General features: G+C 31.4%; 1 protein-coding gene across 1 annotated transcript in view; it reads left to right on the plus strand.

The window, feature by feature from the left end:
• LOC132721418 (caskin-2-like) overlaps nucleotides 1-19,892 on the plus strand; it is a gene marked incomplete at its 5' end in the record, with an annotated part of 89,004 nt that overhangs the window by 55,478 nt on the left and 13,634 nt on the right. The window contains 2 exon segments of the mRNA XM_060705722.1: nucleotides 2,282-2,370; nucleotides 12,169-12,348. Coding sequence (XP_060561705.1) covers nucleotides 2,282-2,370; nucleotides 12,169-12,348 — 269 coding nt within the window.

Consider the following 19,892-nt stretch of genomic DNA (forward strand, 5'->3'; position numbering starts at 1 on the left):
AAATATAAACTGGAGTGAATATTGGTGTGTGTGTATCTATCATCATGTATATTATTGTGCCATCAAAAACGTTTACAGATTCCTCTCTTGATACGCTTTGTAGATTTTCTCATTCACTTTATTTCCAGATTCTTTTAAAGTTCTTGGGTTTTTTTTGGTTCCCATTTTTTTTACCTTGGATTTTGTGTTGATTAAATATTGAATTGTTGTGTGGTATTTATTAAAATTGATAGTGTTTATTTGTGAGGAACAATTTATTAAATGACTTGAATTTGTTCCTTTGTTTGAGTGTTTTTGAAATGTTTGTGTTTGAAGTGATTTTATGGTTGCTGGATTTGTTTATTATTGGATTATTAAACATGTGATTTTATGTGAAGCATGTCTGCTAAGAAATTGGGTAAGTGGTTGATGAATGTTTTATAAAAATTAATATAGAACAGTGATGTGATATCATCAGGTATTAATTCCCTGTACAAAAATGGTTAAAAACAGTTTGTTTTGCCAGTACACACCATGTTTTTAGCTCACCAGAGCCGAAGGCTCAGGGTGAGCTGTTAGTATCAAAGGGGGATGCTCCGTCGTCATGCGTCAACAATCGTCTTCTTCTCTGAAACTTAACTAAGCAGATTTACTTCAAATTTGTTCTGTAGCATCCTTGTGACAGTCACACTTGAATTTGCTCATGCCATTCCAATTGGCCCCTTTTAGTGGTCAGCAGAGCTAAATATAAAAAACCTTTAAATAACTTCTTCTACAGAACTAATTGATGGATGATCACCAAACTTTGTCTGTAGCATTCTTGTGTAGTCTTTTATCAAGTTTGCTCATATGAATTTGATTGGCCCCTTTTAGGGGCCGCTAAAGCTAAAAATACAAAAACCTTTAAACGTATATTTCTACAGAACTAATTGATTGATGATCACCAAACTTTGTCTGTAGCATTCTTAGGTAGTCTTTTATCAAGTTTGCTAATATTATTTTAATTGGTCCCTTTTAGGGGTCTCTAGGACTAAAAATAGAAAAACCTTTAAACAGCTTCTCCTACAGAACTAATTGATGGATGATCACCAAACTTTGTCTGTAGCATTCTTGGGTAGTGTTTTATCAAGTTTGCTCATATTAATTTGATTGGCCCCTTTTAGGGACCACTAAAGCTAAAAATAGAAATACTGTTAAATGTCTTTTTCTAGAGAACTCAAATTGATGGATTATCACCAAACTTTGTCTGTAGCATTCTTGGGTAGTCTTTTATCAAGTTTGCTAATATTATTTTGATTGGCCCCTTTTAGGGGTCTCTAGGGCTAAAAATAGAAAAACCTTTAAAGAACAAATTGATGGATGATCACCAAACTTTATTTGTAGCATTTTTGGGTAATCTTTTATCAAGATTGCTCATATTAATTTGATTGGCCCCTTTTAGGGGCCGCTAAAGGTAAAAATAGAAAAACATTTTAACATCTTCTACTTCAGAACCAATTGTTGGATTATCACCAAACTTTGTCTGTAGCATTCTTGGGTAGTCTTTTATCAAGTTTGCTTATATTAATTTGATTAGCCCCTTTTAGGGGCCACTAAAGCTAAAAATAGAAAAAACTTTCGAACATCATTTCCTACTGAAATAATTGATAGATGATCACCCAACTTTGTAGCATTCTTAGGTAGTCTTTTATCAAGTTTGCTCATATTAATTTGATTAGCCCTGTTTAAGCTAAAGTTTAAATACCCCAGGTCATGGCATTTCTTCAAATTATTGTTTAAACATATTCTATGCTCAAATTTAATATAAGAATATATTGACATTCCAACACTGATAAGGAGTTGTTTCTGGTGAGCGACTCAGGGCCCTAATATTGTTTGTCAGAATTAATGTGAACTATAAAGTTTCTGAAACCCCAAGTGATTTAAGCGTTTGTGTCCAGTATAGGGCCAGGCAAGCCCAGTATATCTATGCTGTCTTCGTTACCAGTGGGTTTTTATTGCTGGCTGATTAACTTTGTCATCTTGCTTCTTCCAAAAATGATTATGGACTGTTAAAAACTGTGATGACAGCTCAAGAACTTTTTATAAAAAAATCATAGCAGATTAAGGGATAAAGATTGTTATATCATTGTTACAAAAGTATAATATATACTTAAAATTATTTCAAGAATAAAAACAAAGTAGATTATAATTGATTGGTGGCTATCACAAAAGGCACAGATAAATATGCACATAATTCATGTTTTATTTGAGTCTTATGCATTAAAATCAGTTTATTTACGAAATGTTGTTATTATTGCAGATGAATGTTGTAAAGAGGTGACAGTGTTACCCCCACCACCTCCACCATCATACCAAAATGTTGTCAACAATTCACCAAGTCACCACCAGGTAAACTTACATTCTTTTATTATTTTAGATAGATATATATAATTATATACTAGTGTAAAAAGTAGAAGAACAATAATATAAGTTCTATAATACTGGTCCAGAAATTGTAATATAATGAATGTTTCAAATATGTTCAAGATAGCTAATTAGCCTATGCTGCCATTATAAAGTTAACACTTATAATGAAAAGCAGGTAAACAGGACTTTGCCAGTAGTACACAACCAGGTCAATGTATTCATGTTGTCTGTATAAAGATAGGTTTGGGAGAGTGTTTATGGCAGGATCCACAACAGTGTTGACAAGTTTTCAGCAGCTTTAACTCCTTGGTTAATTTCTAACCTTAACTCTTTGAAACAGAAGATGGCTATCTGAACCTATCTCAAACCTTACAGATGTTAATCAACTTGTGCTGACTGACTCTATAAAATCTTTAACATTTAAAGCAGTTCAGTATATAAATATATGTTTGGTTTCTTCAGTATTCTGTGTGTAGATGTAACTCCTCATTTTGTCTATTTATGGAGAATCTGTTAACAGAGAGATACCATTTAGACAGATCATGGTTTACTATTGATTAACTGACTTCATAAAAGTAAAAGCTAGTGTTTATATTCATTGTGGTAACTAAATTAGCAGATAATCACACTATTGTCATTTTTTGGCTCCTTTTACCTCCGTATAATTGACAAGGAAATCATTTCACTGGAGACACCAATCACTGCAGTGTCGACTACAATAAGCACGTTCATTGTAACTTCATTTCCTTTTATATTCCTCCTTTAGATTGAATTTTAGTTTCTTTGGGTTCTGTACTGGCAATCATTTTGATGTAAAAGTTTTGAATTATGAGATATGTTCATGAGTCAAGAGTTAGGTAATTTAGTGTCTGGGAAATTATATTGTTATATTGTTATTTCTATTACATTTATATACATTACATCATTATGCAGACATTTTCTCAAAAAATCAAAATTAATATGTTCTTGGTTTAGCTTATTTGTTAATATAAAAAATGAAATATATATCTAATAAGATTGTTATTCAATGATGAAATATTAAAAAAGTTTAAAATAATTCTGTATCCAAAATGCAATTAAAACATTCCATCATTATTTCCCTTTCATTTCATGATTGACTGTTGATAGAATTCATGACTTACATTTTATATTTGTGTATGAAACATGCTTAAATTAGTGACAATATTTGCATTAGATGACATTTATGATGAACAAAGTTTAGTCAGACACTTGACAGTCTTATATATAATATTTCATGTGTAGAATCTTTTTTTGGCCTAGATATTGTGCACTGCATATTTCACAGCCTATTTGGCTTAGTTATTGTGCACTGCATATTTCACAGCTTATTTGGCTTAGATATTCGGCTCTACATAAATTAATTTCACTGCCTATTGGGCCTAGATATTCGGCTCTACATATTTCACTGCCTATTGGGCCTAGATATTGTGCACTGGCTATTAGGTCTAGATATTATGCACTGGCTATTAGGTCTAGATATTATGCACTGGCTATTAGGTCTAGATATTATGCACTGCATATTTTGCTGGTCATTTCAATGAATATTTGGCAGAATATTTGGCTTGATATTGCACTACATACTTCACTGGATATTGCTTTGGATATTGTGCTGCATAATTTACTGGATATTGCAATGCATATTTTACTGGATTTTTTTTTGCTGGAAACAAAAACTTATCATGTTTTTAATGTTGACAGTGTTTGCCCTTGTATTTAAGCTTTAAATAATTACAATCAAATCATATCCTATCAGAATTCAAAAATGAGGTAAGAAATAATCAAAACTGATTTCCAAGAACATAAGGTCCTTCACATATAACAACATCTAGATACTGTAGACCACCTGATATATATCCCTGTCAGATAAATCTTGGCATCTTTGCCTCAAAAACAGGTCAACAAGTCATCTCCGACCTATTTTTGTTTCTCTGAAGGCAATTAAGAATTTTGATTTTGTTGTTTTATTACGATAATTAGTATATACTATGCTGCCAGATTCTGATGAAAGACAAGATACAACCTGGCAGTCTATTTGTAGAAAAAAAGTGTGATCTTTTAGGTAAAATGCTGAAATGTTAATGATTGCTCAAAGGTTTGAAGTCTGTTTAATGGTTTTAAAAGAAGGAATACTGTATATTGCAAATACAGTTTTATCTTTAAGAAACACAACAGATTACAGTATTGACTGATTTGAAATAAACTCACCTGGTTATAAGTAAGCAATATTACTATTAAATGGAAAAATTGAGGTATTTAGGTAATGGTATTCAAAGTTTATGGTTAGGGATATATTATAAGCACATATTATTTTGTGAAAATGATTTTACACCCCCTGAAAAAATTATGGAAGGATATATTATAAGTTGCCACTTTGTCATTCTATAGTTTTGTCTCACTTTCTACAGTTTTACCTAGCATTATGGGCACATTTGGGTCAAGTCCAATACATTTTATAAATTTGAAAATTATTTTTGTTAATACGTATTATTAAACACTAACCTATACTTAAAAGGGACTATATGATATCTTCCATATTTTTGGTAAATACATACTTTGGAAATATGGGTTACTGGGGTCAAGGTCACTGATGCTGAAAAAACATTTATACATTTTTGCTCTTACAGTCTTCATTCATTGACCAATGTCTTTCATGTTTGTGATATATCTAAGTTTGTCTTGTGACATATATGATAAAGATTTAATCTTTGCTTTGTCTATGCTGTGAAATACATAATATAGATTTGTAAGCTTGTTCTATGCTGTGACATATATGATATTGATTCAACAACTTGTTCTATGCTGTGACATATATGAGATAGATTTGTCAGCTTGTTCTATGCTGTGACATACATAATAAAGATTTGTCAGCTTGTTCTATGCTGTGACATATATGATATTGATTCAACAACTTGTTCTATGCTGTGACATATATGAGATAGATTTGTCAACTTGTTCTATGCTTATGTCAACTTGTTCTATGCTGTGACTTTAATGATATAGATTTGTCAACTTGTTCTATGCTGTGACATATATGATATAGATTCATCAGATTGTCCTATGCTGTGACATATATGATATAGATTCATCAGCTTGTTCTATGCTGTGACACATATGATATTGATTTGTCAGCTTGTTCTATGCTGTGACATATATGATAGAGATTCATCAGCTTGTCCTATGCTGTGACATATATGATATAGATTCATCAGCTTGTCCTATGCTGTAACATATATGATATAGATTCGTCAACTTGTTCTATGCTGTGACATATATGATATAGATTCATCAGCTTGTTCTATGCTGTGACATATATGATATATATTTGTCAACTTGTTCTATGCTGTGACATATATAATATAGATTTGTCAACTTGTTCTATGCTGTGACATATATAATATTGATTCAACAACTTGTTCTATGCTGTGACATATATGAGATAGATTTGTCAACTTGTTCTATGCTTATGTCAACTTGTTCTATGCTGTGACTTTAATGATATAGATTCATCAACTTGTTCTATGCTGTGACATATATAATATAGATTTGTCAACTTGTTCTATGCTGTGACATATATGATATTGATTCAACAACTTGTTCTATGCTGTGACATATATGAGATAGATTTGTCAACTTGTTCTATGCTTATGTCAACTTGTTCTATGCTGTGACTTTAATGATATAGATTTGTCAACTTGTTCTTTGCTGTGACATATATGATATAGATTCATCAGCTTGTCCTATGCTGTGACATATATGATCTAGATTCGTCAGCTTGTTCTATGATGTGACATATATGATATTGATTTGTCAGCTTGTTCTATGCTGTGACATATATGATAGAGATTCATCAGCTTGTCCTATGCTGTGACATATATGATACAGATTCGTCAGCTTGTTCTATGCTGTGACATATATGATATAGATTCATCAACTTGTTCTATGCTGTGACATATATGATATAGATTCGTCAGCTTGTTTTATGCTGTGACATATATGATATAGATTTGTCAACTTGTTCTATGCTGTGACATATATGATATAGATTTGTCAGCTTGTTCTATGCTGTGACATATATGATATAGATTTGTCAACTTGTTCTATGCTGTGACATATATGATATAGATTTGTCAGCTTGTTCTATGCTGTGACATATATGATATAGATTTGACAACTTGTTCTATGCTGTGACATATATAATATAGATTTGTCAGCTTGTTCTATGCTGTGGCATATATGATATATATTTGTCAGCTTGTTCTATGCTGTGACATATATGATATATATTTGTCAACTTGTTCTATGCTGTGACATATATGATATAGATTTGTCAGCTTGTTCTATGCTGTGACATATATGATATAGATTTTTCAACTTGTTCTATTCTGTGACCTATATAATATAGATTTGTCAACTTGTTCTATGCTGTGACATATATGATATAGATTTGTCAGCTTGTTCTATGCTGTGACATATATGATATATATTTGTCAACTTGTTCTATGCTGTGACATATATGATATAGATTTGTCAACTTGTTCTATGCTGTGACATATATAATATAGATTTGTCAGCTTGTCCTATGCTGTAACATATATGATATAGATTTGTCAACTTGTTCCATGCTGTGACATGTGAACATGATGACATCTTTATTGTTATTGACCACAAACATATTGAATCATGTTTGACATGTATGCATTTTGTACTGATCATTGTAAAATAATGATTATACCTTTTATTTTATAGTTATTAAGCATGAGATCAGCGTTTCATTTTTACCAGATTTTAAGCAAAATATATGAAATGACAATGAAGACTTCCTGTGGTATAAGAATTTACTTTAAGAACTTACTTATATGTTTCATTAATTGGGTGCTCCAAAGAACTGTTGGAATATAAACAAATATGCTAGAAATATTCCTGCAAGTGTCAAAAAGTATCCACTGTAAGTGGGCAAGATATTTTTTATTGGTGTAAATGCCAGTTTTTGTAATAAATCAAGCACAGCATGGAATCTACCAGGAGTTCTTGAGTAGCAGCTACCTGTGGAATATGTTCTAGTATAAACATTCCCAGATTGCTATACCACCTGTTTATACAGGAGATTACAGGTGATGCTAAAAATATGGTACAAGAAAACTAAATACATAAAATATGGCTTTAGTGCTTCAGTGGCAAAGAGTTTTATTTCTGATTGTATGTCAATGTACCCACATCCTTGCAGTGGTAAATGATTCAGTCCATGGCAAAAGGTAGCTTTTGCTTTAGAACATGTCTCAAGTCATGGCCTTAAGATATTGACATTGAAGCAGGAAGTTGTGATATTTTACATCTGTGCAATTACCATAGAGGGATGAAGTTTAAGCAGAAAGTAGATAACAATACAGTGGTCAACCAGTGACAATAATGATCAGGTAAGGTAGCCCTGGTAAGGGCTGTTGTTGGCAAGTAAAGTGCCTACCTTTCAAGCTGTCACTAACCCTATTACCCTTACTTGTCATCGGCCACTGTCAGGACATTTGTAGTTGAACAGCAGACACAAGTTATGGTTTTCATTTGTCTCAAGTAGTAAGGAGAAAAGAAAGTGACACAAAATTTATTTAAAGAGCAAATTGCCTCAAGGCATGCAGTATTTGTGGCTGACAGGAAGCTCAGCCTGAGCCAAGGCTCAAATAAACAAGGATTTAGTGAACTAATTATTATTTTATGCTAATTTTGGCTTATTAAAGCTCAACTCTTTTTTAAGAAAAATTTCAAGTTGTTGATACAGTCAGGTTGTCTTTCCCGTACAGACACTTTATTGTTGGCTTTTTTTTTATTTATGAATGAATAGTCATTATACTTAGACACAACAACCCTTTGGGCAAAAGCTTCAAGTAGACCAGATTGAACTTGACCTTCTCTCATACATGACTGTGACCTTCAAGGTCAAATGTCTGAACTTTGTTTGATTTTTGCTATAGTTGGCTTTAACCTAAATGTCATTAAAAATTTTCTTCATACTAGGACATGAAAATTTTTTCTAGAACAAATTGAAAACGAAAGTACAGAAAGGGAAACAGGCTATTTTCGGATTTGTTTGGCAGTTTTTGCTAGGTGAATTATGGTCCAAGATATTGAAAATACGCTAGAGTATCAAAACAAATTGGGTACTGATATTTTGATTTGTGTTTTTATTACGCAAAGATTTTATTTTATTTGGGTAAGTTGGTCAAAATTATTGGGTAATTACGCAGATACGCTGCTTATCTGTAGCACTGTTACTTAATATTCTTCCTGACATAAGAAATAAAGAAAAGTCAAGGGTGGCCATGGCTAGGCAGTTGCTCTTTTTGTGTCGCCTCTACAGAGTAGTAACCACATATAGGGATCACATCTCCGTCTTCTGTCAGTCTTTCAGAAAACTTGTGCAAACTCCTCCTCACAAACTATTTGTGTAATTTTATGCAAACTTTATGGGAATGATCAGTACCAAGTCTATTTGTGCATAAATGTCGGCATTTTCCGGGTCAATGATTTTTGTCAGGAGTAATGCCTTTTAAAGTTGTTTATTTTTAAAGTTTGTCCGGACTACTCCTCTTATACCATTAATGCAATTTCAATGAAACTTTACAGGATTGATCTGTAGCTCAAGTATGTGCCCATAATACCCGTTGATTGGTTATGGGCTGAGTTATGGCCCTTGAATAAAAAACACCTTTTGCCCTGTTAATGATTTCTGTGTCTTCTGCTACACAGTTATGCTGCAATATGCAATTGGCTATCATGAGGTGACACATTGTGATCACTGATTGCTCTTGTTTTAGAATAATATAACTTTCAAGTAGCTATACTTTACGTAAGTGTGATAGCAGTCTTCATTTTATAACAGTATTATGTTTATTTAGTTTTGTTATTCTAAGCATTACAACTCAAGGTTAAGTGTCATAATCATTTATATTATTATTTAATACTTGTTTTTTTATGAGCAAGTTTTATATCTAAATACTTTATATTGATTATTTCTATGGCAACCAATCTAACAAAAATAGATTGAAATCTTGCAGAAGGCTCAAGGGTACTATAAGTTTCGGGAAGTTAAGGCTTGGTAAGAGTGACATAGAATTATAGGATCTATTAACTTCTTCCTGCTCTAACATGGGGGGGGGGAGATGTAATGATGATGTGATTGAATAATTGGCAGTGTTTGGATTTTTGTTGTCTTATTGTTACATCTTGTAGATATTTATATGATTTTAAATTAAGCTCATCACAAATTTATAAAGAAAAGTATTATAATGCCATGAAACTGTGTACAATATACTTATTTTAATTGTCCTTATAAAGAATAAGTTATTTTAAAATAGAAGTATTTCTTTACATAATTGAGACTGAATATGGATACTTTTGAAAAGTTTTGTGATTACAGTAACAACCCTTAACAAGTATGTATTCAGAGTTATTGCCCTTAACTAGGCTTATAAAATAACTTTTAGCAGTATTTCTGTAACCAAGCTACATAATGAAGGACATGTAAGGTCATTATAGCAGCAAAACCTGTGTATGAAATAATATCATTTTATCATGAATTCAGGAAAGTAATGTACATTAAAAATATTTGGTACTTAGAACAAGAACTGAAAAATACATCCTAGGTATATATGTACATTAAGATGTACACTGATAGGAAATATTACTGATCTACAAGGAAAGTTTGTGAGCAGTTATTCAAATGCATTGATCTTTGATGATAAAAAGAAACAGAATAATTTGTTACTATTGACTGAGTCTGTTGCTTATATAATGTCACTCCCCCTTGGAGAATCTACTGTAATAACATACAACAGAAAATATAACAGCAATGTGTCTAGACCAGAAACAAAATGACCATTTTCCTGTGATTTATTGATCAGGGAATTTTTTTCAAATTTGTTGCTATGTAGGTTGGCAGTGATAATATAAGTGTTGTATGACTAGATGTAATGTCAGGTTATAAGGATATGACTGACAGTCTGCTATCATGATTGTAGCCAAATGTCTAATGCAGCAGACCATATTGTAGACATAGTTAATACACAAGATAGGAGCATTTTACTGGAAATTGTGACCCAAAATGTCTCTGAATACCAGTTTTTAAAATGGTAAATTTAAAAAAATAACTGAGGAATGTTCTATATTATATTATAACAGAATTTTGTTTCAATTAAACTTTTATGTCTTGTTTTCGTGACTGTCATGCTGGCAGTAGACATTCTTGTGCACTTAAGTAAATTTGTTACACATGTATTTACTGCCAAATGGTGTTTTACACTTAATGTTTGCTTATTTCAAGAGATTGGTGTATCTCAAACAAAAGCAAATTTCAAATTAGTACATGTATATTAAATGTATGGTTATATTGAGTTATTGGCTGATGTTATATAAGGTTTCCAAAGGTATGCATTAACTTAATAATCTCTCCGTTGGTAATACTTGAAATTTTATTGTTTTGTTTATTTTCTTGGTTGGGCATTTCTGATGTTTTTCATGGTGAAATTATTAACAAATATAGGTAAGCAAACACAGTCATGTATCTGTGGTGTATTTGTTTTCCTGTATCTGTTGTTTTCCTGTATCTGATACATTTATAGAGTAACTGTTAGTTGTCACACAGGCAATTAGTATAATGATGCTTTAAGAGGCCTTATATTCCAATTATAGTCCAATTACAAGTGACAATCTAGTGTCATTTTAAGAGTGTATTAATTCTGTGAGTGTTAGCCTCAATAATGACCTGCTGGACAGCCTGTACAATCTTTAGCTGTTTCAGTAGTCAGTATTCTATTAAAACAATTACTTCAAGTTCAAAACACAGTGAAGGCCTGTACACAAATGAATTGTTCACAATAATTGTTTATATTTTATTGTAATTATACAAATGGCAAGCTAGTGTTATAAGTGACTATAGAGGTATGATATAAACCAAGCATCAAGTAGCATATGTTTTATGTTTAAACTGTGATCAAGTACTTAGATATGTTATTGTCAGATTTTATGTTCTTGATGTTACCTTTGATATACTGATATAAAAACTGTATTTCTAATGCTTCCAATAAAACCTATAGAAACTAGTTTCTAATTGTCAGGTAAAAAGTTAGATTGTGCAGTATCTGTTTTATCATTTAATGTTCCTTTGATAATATAGTGAATGTTTACATTCATCAACTGTTCCAGACTTTGACAGACTTGTGTTATTGAATAGATTATGTTGGTTGTATGTGATGATTGTTGCTATGCTTCCTGAAGGGAGAGCATATAGTCTCACCTTGTCTGTCTGTCAGTCCATCCGTTGTGCTTGTCCAGAGCATATCTTGTTAAACAAGTTGCATGTTGGTTGTCTATGTTATGATTGTTGCTATGCTTCCTGAAGAGAGAGCATATAGTCGCCACCTTGTCTGTCAGTCTGTCCGTCCGTTGTGCTTGTCCGGAGCATATCTTGTTAAACAAGTTGCATGTTGGTTGTCTGTGATGATTGTTGCTATGCTTCCTGAAGTGAGAGCATAATATAGTCGCCACCTTGTCTGTCAGTCTGTCCGTCCGTTGTGCTTGTCCGGAGCATATCTTGTTAAACAAGTTGCATGTTGGTTGTCTATGTGATGATTGTTGCTTATTTAATTGTATGAGATGATTGCTATTTAGTTACTTGTATGTTGATTGTATGTCATGATTGTTGAGTAATTTTTACATACGTATTTAAGTATAAGCAAGCTAATTTATAATAATATTTTAATATATTTTCAGAATTTAAATGGGAAGGTGATAGTGAACCATATAGGTGAGCATTGTTATGTTGACAATGTTGAACCAGCATACCAGAACTCATGGGATATGAGGTCATCAAGTCCAGCTGGTAGTAACAGGAACAGTGCTGCCAGTAGTGACAGTGGTCGAGGCCTATCAGCTAACTATCTTGATCCAAAGGTAAGAGGTTTCATTTTATACTTTCTCCTTTGAATTCATTTGTCTTGAAGCTTTAACATGGTCAAATTGTGGTGCTTCAAACATACACTGGAATTTGTTGTTTAATTTTTGAACATTTTAAGTCTCAAAAGTGATTATGATCTATAGAAGACATTAAATACAAGTATAATCAAGTTCATACAAGTCAGATTTTAGAAGGATTTTTATGATGTTATATGTATGGTAAAATACTACAATGTTTGAGGTATGTGTCTTGTTACTTCAGTATAGCTTCAAGACATGAAGGCCACTTTTGTTGGGTTTTTTGTCTGTGCTGAGAGTTTTTACATACCAAAGTTTCTTGTTAAATATTTTTGCAGCAGACATGAAATGTTAAAGTAATTATCACAGTATGGAAGATATTATGAAGTCACCTGGAACATTAGATATTTGTTCTGGCACAAGAAATGTATTAGTCTGAGGAATGTTTTCTATCAGAAAATATCATTTAATTGAAATTATAAAATGTCACTTTCTGTTACCTTGGTTTCTCTGTGCTGAGATTTTACAAATTTTTTATTTTTTCTTAGTCAATAGAAAAAGCATTTGATAAGTATTGCAGGGGTGGTTGGTTTGATCTTTGGAGGAGGCAACATTTCTCTGTAACTGTATTGAAGGTTAAGATTTATGGTCATTTATTGCTCCCTGCTTTTTCAAAAATCATTTTGGATTATTAGAGTTCCCATACATTTTTTTGAAAGAACAGTGTATGCAATAAAAATTGAATGGTTACTGTTGTATCATCATACATGTATATAATTATATGTAAAACATACACTGAGCCATGTTATGATGCATCAAACCAATGCCAAAAACAGTCATTATTCAGACTTAAAATTCCGATCAGTAGGTCTGTAGTACTGTTCTGTAGTACTGTTCTGTGGTACTGTCATGTAGTACTGTCAATATAACACACAGTCCCTTCTTGTTGGCAGTGAAAGGTGTGTGACCAAAAGTTAAATAATATCATATACCCCCAACACCTATTTTGTGTATTAAGTCAGATGTATTTTAACAAGAAGCTTCTTTAAAAAGAATCAACAAAACATATTGACATATTTACATTACAAAAGTTTTATGTCCAGTTATAAAATGACTGACAAATTATTAGATTTCCCAGGAAAAATTGAAAAATTTAAAGTCATTTATAAAAGCATAGTTTGTGTGTTTGAAGTCAATAGTAGGACAATTGATGATTATACTGATATTGGCTGGAAAATATTACACTGACAATGTCTTATATCCTGCTATATATTTATTCATAAAGGCAATGAGCCGTATAGATTTTTCTGCTATTGTAATCTCGCAAAGACTAAATGATGGAATAAATGCATAAGAAATGACATAAATTTCTAGATCCATTTGTACGACAATACATGAGATATAAAGTCCTGTGACTGTCTCTAAAATATATATTGTCTTGCTGAGTGCAGGGGTGTGGATGTTAAAACTTACTAGAGGTTGGCTTTATTTCTGTAAATATGTTTTATTATAGATTATATAGACTATTGACTTTTAAAGGCTGAATTATAATTTGAGGATTTAAAGGATAGAAACTGTGCAGACTGTTTAGAATCACAGGAGGATGTAAAAGTAATGGTGTTCTAATATTGTGTAGGGATTTTATTATAAAATAAACTTTATATTAAAGGTACCCACTAAAAATTTGAGATTTTGACTTAAACATTGTTACAGTACTGAGCCATATGATGGTCAAATTTGTTGTGAGGTAATTGCAAGTTCAAAGTTTACTATTATTATGGAGAAAGATTTTGTAAATTATTAATGTTATATTGATATGGTATATCTTTTTACATGAGGATGTATATAATGTCCATGTCTTGTCACACAAGTGATTTCTGATTTGAACAAATTTTCTTTACTCAATATCATCCGGATATAACTTGTGATAGTTTTACTTAATCAATATCTCTCTCCCTCTCTCTCTCTCTCTCCCTCTCTCTCTCCCTCTCTCTCTCTCTAGTAATTGTTCTGAGATTTCTATACATTCAATATACAATTTGTGTTTTACATCTGACAAGTTACGTCTTTTATTAGAATGGTTGATTGAAACTTTTTGTTGGTTTGAGTTGAGAGTCATCATAACTGTCAAATTGGCGTCTTAGCAACATTTCTAAATTAAGGCAACCAATTTCATGGCATGGAATTAAATCAGATGTGGTAATGATATATAGGTGATAATAATGCTACAGTGAACTGGATATGACTTTTGGATTACTTAATTAAGTCAGATGGATATGCTGGTTTAAGTATATAGACAGTTTCATAGCTACAGATTGTTGATATCTAGTAAGATATTTATTTGACATTTAACATCATGTACGGTACCAACTATTAACAGACTAACAAATATTATAAATGATGTCTAAGAGATGTATGGATAAATATAAGAATTTTATAGTAATATTTTGTTGCATGTTTATGTCACATTACATCACTTGTCTGGAAGTTTTATTTCTCATTAATTTCTATATAAATAAACTGCAAAAACTCATTTCTTTTTAGGTATAAATTATGTCTTTTAAGGTTGATTTTTTGATAAAAATTACTTCTACTTACTACAGGCAAACCATTTTAAAAATTGCCTTATTCACAAGATACAAGTATTTTAAATATTATTTTTGTTGCTATTTAGGAGAATCATCATAAAGGTTTAGAATTTTCTCAGAAATCAACATCTCATATAAAGAAAGATCAATTGTGTATAATCAAGTCATATATTTAAACATGATATAACTCTCTGTTCTGGTTATTTCTGATGGTTTATATCCTGACCTCTTTTTGAACAAATTCCAAACTTTTCCTTGATTGAAATACACAGGACAAGATAGTAGAAAAACAACACATGTTACATGTCTGCAGTTATCTTTGCTTCAACATATTCTATTTCATTGAAAGTCATGTTTGCTTTAAACGTAATTCATGTAACAGCTGATTATATAACCACCAGGTGCATTTTTGAAACATTTAAAGTCAGGTCTGATTGACAAAGCATGTAATTCATTCTTTTGATGAGGATCAGATATTTATAAACCAATGAGCTGTGTGATAACAAATTTATTACATTCTCAGTCTGGATTATGCAAGTGTTTGACTGGTACAGCCAGTTGATGACACAGATTAGTCTTGTGATTTTCTTAAAAAACATCAGATTTGATTGACTTTGTATAACTTGGGGGAAACAAAGTGGAATAAAATGAGACTATTTGTTGATTTTGAGTGATGTGATGGTGTTTATGGAATATTTTGTTCATGTGGATTTTCTCTAGATGAAGTGGTGTTTAAATATTTGTTGAAGAGTTGTAAGGTCTGTCATGTAGTTTTCTGTCTTTATCTGTTGCAGTTCTGCTGGAAATTGTTTTTTAAGGAAAGAACTACTAAATAAAATGAATGTTATAGTTTTACATAAAGTATGACCTTTTGAAAAGTTGTTTTGTGTTACTTCACCCAGCATGCACCATGTTGATTGGTTGATGTAACTGTCCCCAGCATAGACAATGTTGATTGGTTGATGTTACTATCCCCAGCATAGACAATGTTGATTGGTTGATGTTACTGTCCCCAGCAAAGACAATGTTGGTTGGTTGATGTTACTGTCCCCAGTATAGACCATGTTGATTGGTTGATATTACTGACCCAGCATAGACCATATTGGTTGGTTGATGTTACTGTCCCTAAACATAAACAATGTTGATTGGTTGATGTTACTGTCCCTAGCATAAACAATGTTGATTGGTTGATGTTACTGTCCCCAGCATAGACCATGTTGATTGGTTGATGTTACTGATCCCAGCATGCACCATGTTGATTGGTTGATGTTACTGTCCCTAGCATAAACAATGTTGATTGGTTGATGTTACTGTCCCTAGCATAAACAATGTTGATTGGTTGATGTTACTGTCCCCAGCATAGACCATGTTGATTGGTTGATGTTACTGATCCCAGCATGCACCATGTTGATTGGTTGATGTTACTGTCCCTAGCATAAACAATGTTGATTGGTTGATGTTACTGTCCCTCAGCATAGACCAAGTTGATTGGTTGATGTTACTGATCCAGTTAAGACGATGTTGATTGGTTGATGTTGAATATTGATTGGTTGAATTGTTACTGATTTCCAGTGAAGTCGATGTTGATAGGTTGATGGTACTGTCCCCAAACCATGTTTACACTGAACATAATGGATCTGGGATTGTTTATAGCTTTCATTATAATAATTGATCTTGTTATTTTATAGGCTACACACTGATTACTAATTTATTATTATAGCTTTTTAATTGATTTTATACATATTTATTGGAATTGTGTGCATTAAGCTACTAGATTGTTATCTTGGTTATCTGAGCTTTGTATTTACTGAACAAAACTGGTTAGATATTCTTTTGTAAGTAAAATGAAATTTTCACTGACAATAAACAGATTGTTCTAGTGGGACTCTGTGAAAAGAGAACAGGCCAAAGTCAATGTTTGTTTTAGTGGAAATAGAATAGACTGTATATAGACAACATATTGACCAACTAGAGAAGATAAATGAAGGAGACTTCTGGGACTAATTCTAGACATTTTGGCATTCTTGTAAGGTTGAGTGGGAATAATGAACTACTGTAATAACATCACTCATAATTATACAAGTTTCATTTTTGTAGAAAGTTCTGTTAATTATATACCAATAAAAGACAACAGTCAGTATAGTTTGGATGACTATTTTTAAGGTAGAAATAAAGTTTTGATATATAACCTTCCTTCAAAGTCAGTCTGGTCAATATTTTCACAAGGTCATTGAATGTACATTCTTATTGACATTGTTGGTTAAACTTAAAAGGACTTTTCAGGAGAAATCTAGTTTCTAGTTAAAATAATTCAGATAGATAATTAATTATTTAAATGACATGGAGATTGTCTACATAATCTAGTGTGCTGACGTGTGTTTGCTACTTTCAAATTAAAATGAAGTAAGTCAGTATGATGAATATTTTATTTTTTACTTTTAAATGCTTACTAACATAATTATTATATTGTATATATGATTTTTTATTAAAAACTGGTAAGATACAGATAGTGATTTTTAGGTGATACATATATTGTTCATTTATAAATCTGCTGTTTACCTGACAGCTACATTGAAAGTTACAATGTATACATATATAAACTGAGTGTTAAGTTTTTCTAGGACTTAGTGGGGCTTTCATTGACACCAGTTCATTCTTCATCTGCTTCACATTTCTTCAAAATTCACAGCTGATATATATATGTTATTATTTAGTTTAAGGAAGTTAGATATTTGAGGTAAAAGGTTATATGTCTAATTCCAGGGAGACATGGCAATAGCTTGTTCTATTCAAATTGTATTTATCTGAGTTGTATAATGGATATTTGGTGTAGTATTCTACAGGGACATCGTAAATGTTAACTTGTAGTATTCTCATTATTCTTGTAATCTTATTATTGTTGCTTTCTTCTTTGAGATCTCATTAATTAATCTTTCAATCATCGTAATTCTGTTATATCAGTCCTTATATCATAGCTTCTAGAGGCTTTAAATATTCATAAATAATTTCTGACTGTACACTTGATGTTTGGAGATTATATAATGATTTCTCCCTTAATGTCTGTTTGTAATATTGCTTACATGGCAAGAAAAGGGATCATTTATTATTTAGAATTTTCCATGGCATTGCAAATGAATAATAGAGTGATAAATATATAATATTGAAATGACTGCTAGTCTTTGCTATTAAAGCATGTAAAAGATATAAATGTAGGTTATTTTCTTCCCTTAATGTTTGAGAAAATAATAAATAGTTTTGATTGAACTGCCTACTTTATCAGTAAAGCTCAGTTGTTTTTGTTCTCTGGCTTTAACTCACATAAAATAATGAAATTTATGGACACTTAGTTTTATGTCAATAACCAAATAAGGAAGCTTTGAATAAACTTTAATATAAAATCATATTTTAAAATTGTTATATAAGAGATATTGGTTTTGTAATGGGAAGAGTTGACCGTATAGCAATATTAGAAGATATTGATCATAGATAAGACCAGTGCTTTCACAGCTATTCTAGTGCACCAGCAATATTAAACCACAGCATGTCTCTCTATCTATAATATGAGTTTTCTGTTCCTAGAAAATTGAAGCAGACGTCAATTCTTTTCTGCTGGATAATTAAACCAAATTGCCGGAATTAAACAAAATGGTGTATAAATGTAGGAAAAGATTATAGTGCACACCAGGTAAATGTGTTTATTCAAGTGTTGAATTCAACAAAAATTTTGTTGGAAGGATAAAGGATTTTACATAATTTAAAAGAGAAAACTTGGTGTAGGTCTTGCTGAATTAAAGGAGATGCATCATGGGAAATCAAGTTTCATTGCTTATTATATTTTTTATCTGCCACTTCTGGAATTTGTATGATAAGTTTGCATCATAATTGGAATAGCCTGTTGTTTGTTAGAGATGAAAACAACTAATCTAAAGTGAGAGACACTGTTATTGTGGACAAACTGTGCACAAAAACACATTTTATGTCAAGTTTTTGTCTCCCAAGTTTTAGCTAATGAGAAAATAATAACATCCTTGTCTTTTGAAGAATTTCTGTCTGCATTAATTATCTGTTGTTTGGAACAATTATTCTGCCTTCAAATAACAGTTTAAAAGAGATGGTGACTAGGTGATATAAAAGTAGATTTCATCATAAAATAACAGTATGTATTGCATCTTTATTCTTTGATGATCATATTTATCTAAATAGTATGACAATAAAGGGATCAATTAAAAAAACTAGAATGAAGATATCTATTATATAAACCATTGTGAGAACTTACAGTAGTGTATTCTTAGTAAAACTCAAGGAGGATATAGTTATGCACATTTTCATACAAAATACGTCTTATTTTATATGACATCTTTTTGATATCTGACCTAGATTCCAATCAATTTCATGCTGCCACTATGACTCATTTCCTGTTAACTTTGAATGAAAAAGGAGAATATTGATATTCAGCAGTTTTTTCTGTGGATTATTGAAAAATTCTCAAGTAATATTGTCAGTGTTCCGGACAAAATGAAAATAATATTGACATTACTGATACTGGACTCTGAATACAGAATAAATATTGTGTGGGAAGGAATTTCTATGTGTTTATTTTTTGTTAGATATTGGTTTTATACCAATAATGGTGAAATCAATTAATATTGCTCATTTTGAATGTGTATAGGTGATAAATCAACACTTGAAGTAAGCTTTATGAGCTTCAATAGATTAATTATCTATTTTAACTGAACTCTAATACGTTTCTATATTTACATGATGATATTGTCATGTTGAAATGTTACTGGTTAATTTCAACCCCAAAATACCAAAAGTGTGCTTTTACAACAAGGATGGCAGCTGATATAGCCATAAATTAAATGTAAAAATTTTAAAAATGTAAACATAATTTATAATGCTATGTTAGTTTGTCAGGAACAGGTTTTAGTATTG

This window comes from Ruditapes philippinarum, unplaced genomic scaffold (genome assembly GCF_026571515.1).
Source record: "Ruditapes philippinarum isolate M1 unplaced genomic scaffold, ASM2657151v2 ctg1538_1_1_1_1, whole genome shotgun sequence".
Lineage (NCBI taxonomy): Eukaryota > Metazoa > Mollusca > Bivalvia > Venerida > Veneridae > Ruditapes > Ruditapes philippinarum.